Genomic DNA, 1,034 nt, shown 5'->3' on the forward strand with positions numbered 1-1,034 from the left:
TGGTGATGGTGATGATGGTGATGATGATGATGGTGATGATGGCAGTGGTGGTGGTGATGGTGATGATGGTAGTGATAATGATGGTAGCACTAATAAAAGGCATGGGTTTCACATAATAAGAACAGGCACATATATGGCTATTCACATTTGCTTCATACAAATGTATAATTACCCTGAGATTATAGGGCACCTTCTACATGAAGAGGCATTATCATGTGCTGGGTTTGGTGTCAGGAAGACCTGGGTTCCAATCCTGGCCCTGATGGGAACAGGTTATGTTGCCTTGGGAATCTCAGTTCATTGCTTTGGGACTCAGTTTCTCTGTCTTTAAAATGAGAGGTTGGTCTCTAAGGTTCCTTCCAGACACAAATGCTACGATCATCTGATGTGCAGATAAGCAAGATGCTTCCCCTTAGGTGACAATGAGATATAAGCAAAAGCCATCCATTTCTCTCTTCCCTGAGCAGGAAGAAGTTGAATGATCGATCTTCAGCCCGATCCAGCTGAAGATAATCTGTGCCATCCATGGGCAGAGACCTGAACTTGTCAGAACACATGAAAGGACCAAGAAGGCCCATGCCTCATCAGCTCTCATCTCCCCATCTGATCTCACCTAAGTCCTTCCTCAGCACTAGGGCCAAGGTGAGCATGGAACAGTGTCTGTGGAAAAGTCTTGATACCATCCAGTCGAACCGCCATGCTCATTGTTGGGAGGAATCTTCTTTTCCTATTCACTATGCTGATAGTAATGTTGGAAATGTCAAGTTGGAAAAAGAAAACACAATGAATACCAAAAATCTGATGTGCAAAGAAGTGTATTAAGGGGAAATCCTTGAGGAATTGATCACTTCTGACCAGACATGGACTCCTCCCTTCTTTAGGAAGGCTACTAAAGCGAAGCAACTTTGATGCCATTAGTTTGGTGCAGATCCCCCCTCAGAGGACTGATTGGCACATTCTCTTTAGGGTATGCCTCTCTCATTATCATACATTATTACTAATGAGGCTCTAATTCTAGATAGGTGTTAGATAAT

General features: G+C 43.4%; 1 protein-coding gene across 1 annotated transcript in view; it reads right to left on the bottom strand.

Moving 5' to 3' along the window:
- The window catches only part of LOC138172929 (uncharacterized), a 25,622-nt gene extending 24,923 nt beyond the window's left edge, over nucleotides 1–699 (bottom strand). Inside the window, exon 1 of the mRNA XM_069102783.1 lies at nucleotides 614–699. Coding sequence (XP_068958884.1) covers nucleotides 614–699 — 86 coding nt within the window. The remainder of the gene's footprint in view (nucleotides 1–613) is intronic.
- Between the last annotated feature and the right edge of the window lie 335 nt (nucleotides 700–1,034).

This window comes from Petaurus breviceps, unplaced genomic scaffold, assembly GCF_028583685.1.
Source record: "Petaurus breviceps papuanus isolate PSGF00001 unplaced genomic scaffold, PetGlider_PUasm1.0 555, whole genome shotgun sequence".
Taxonomy (NCBI): Eukaryota; Metazoa; Chordata; class Mammalia; order Diprotodontia; family Petauridae; genus Petaurus; species Petaurus breviceps.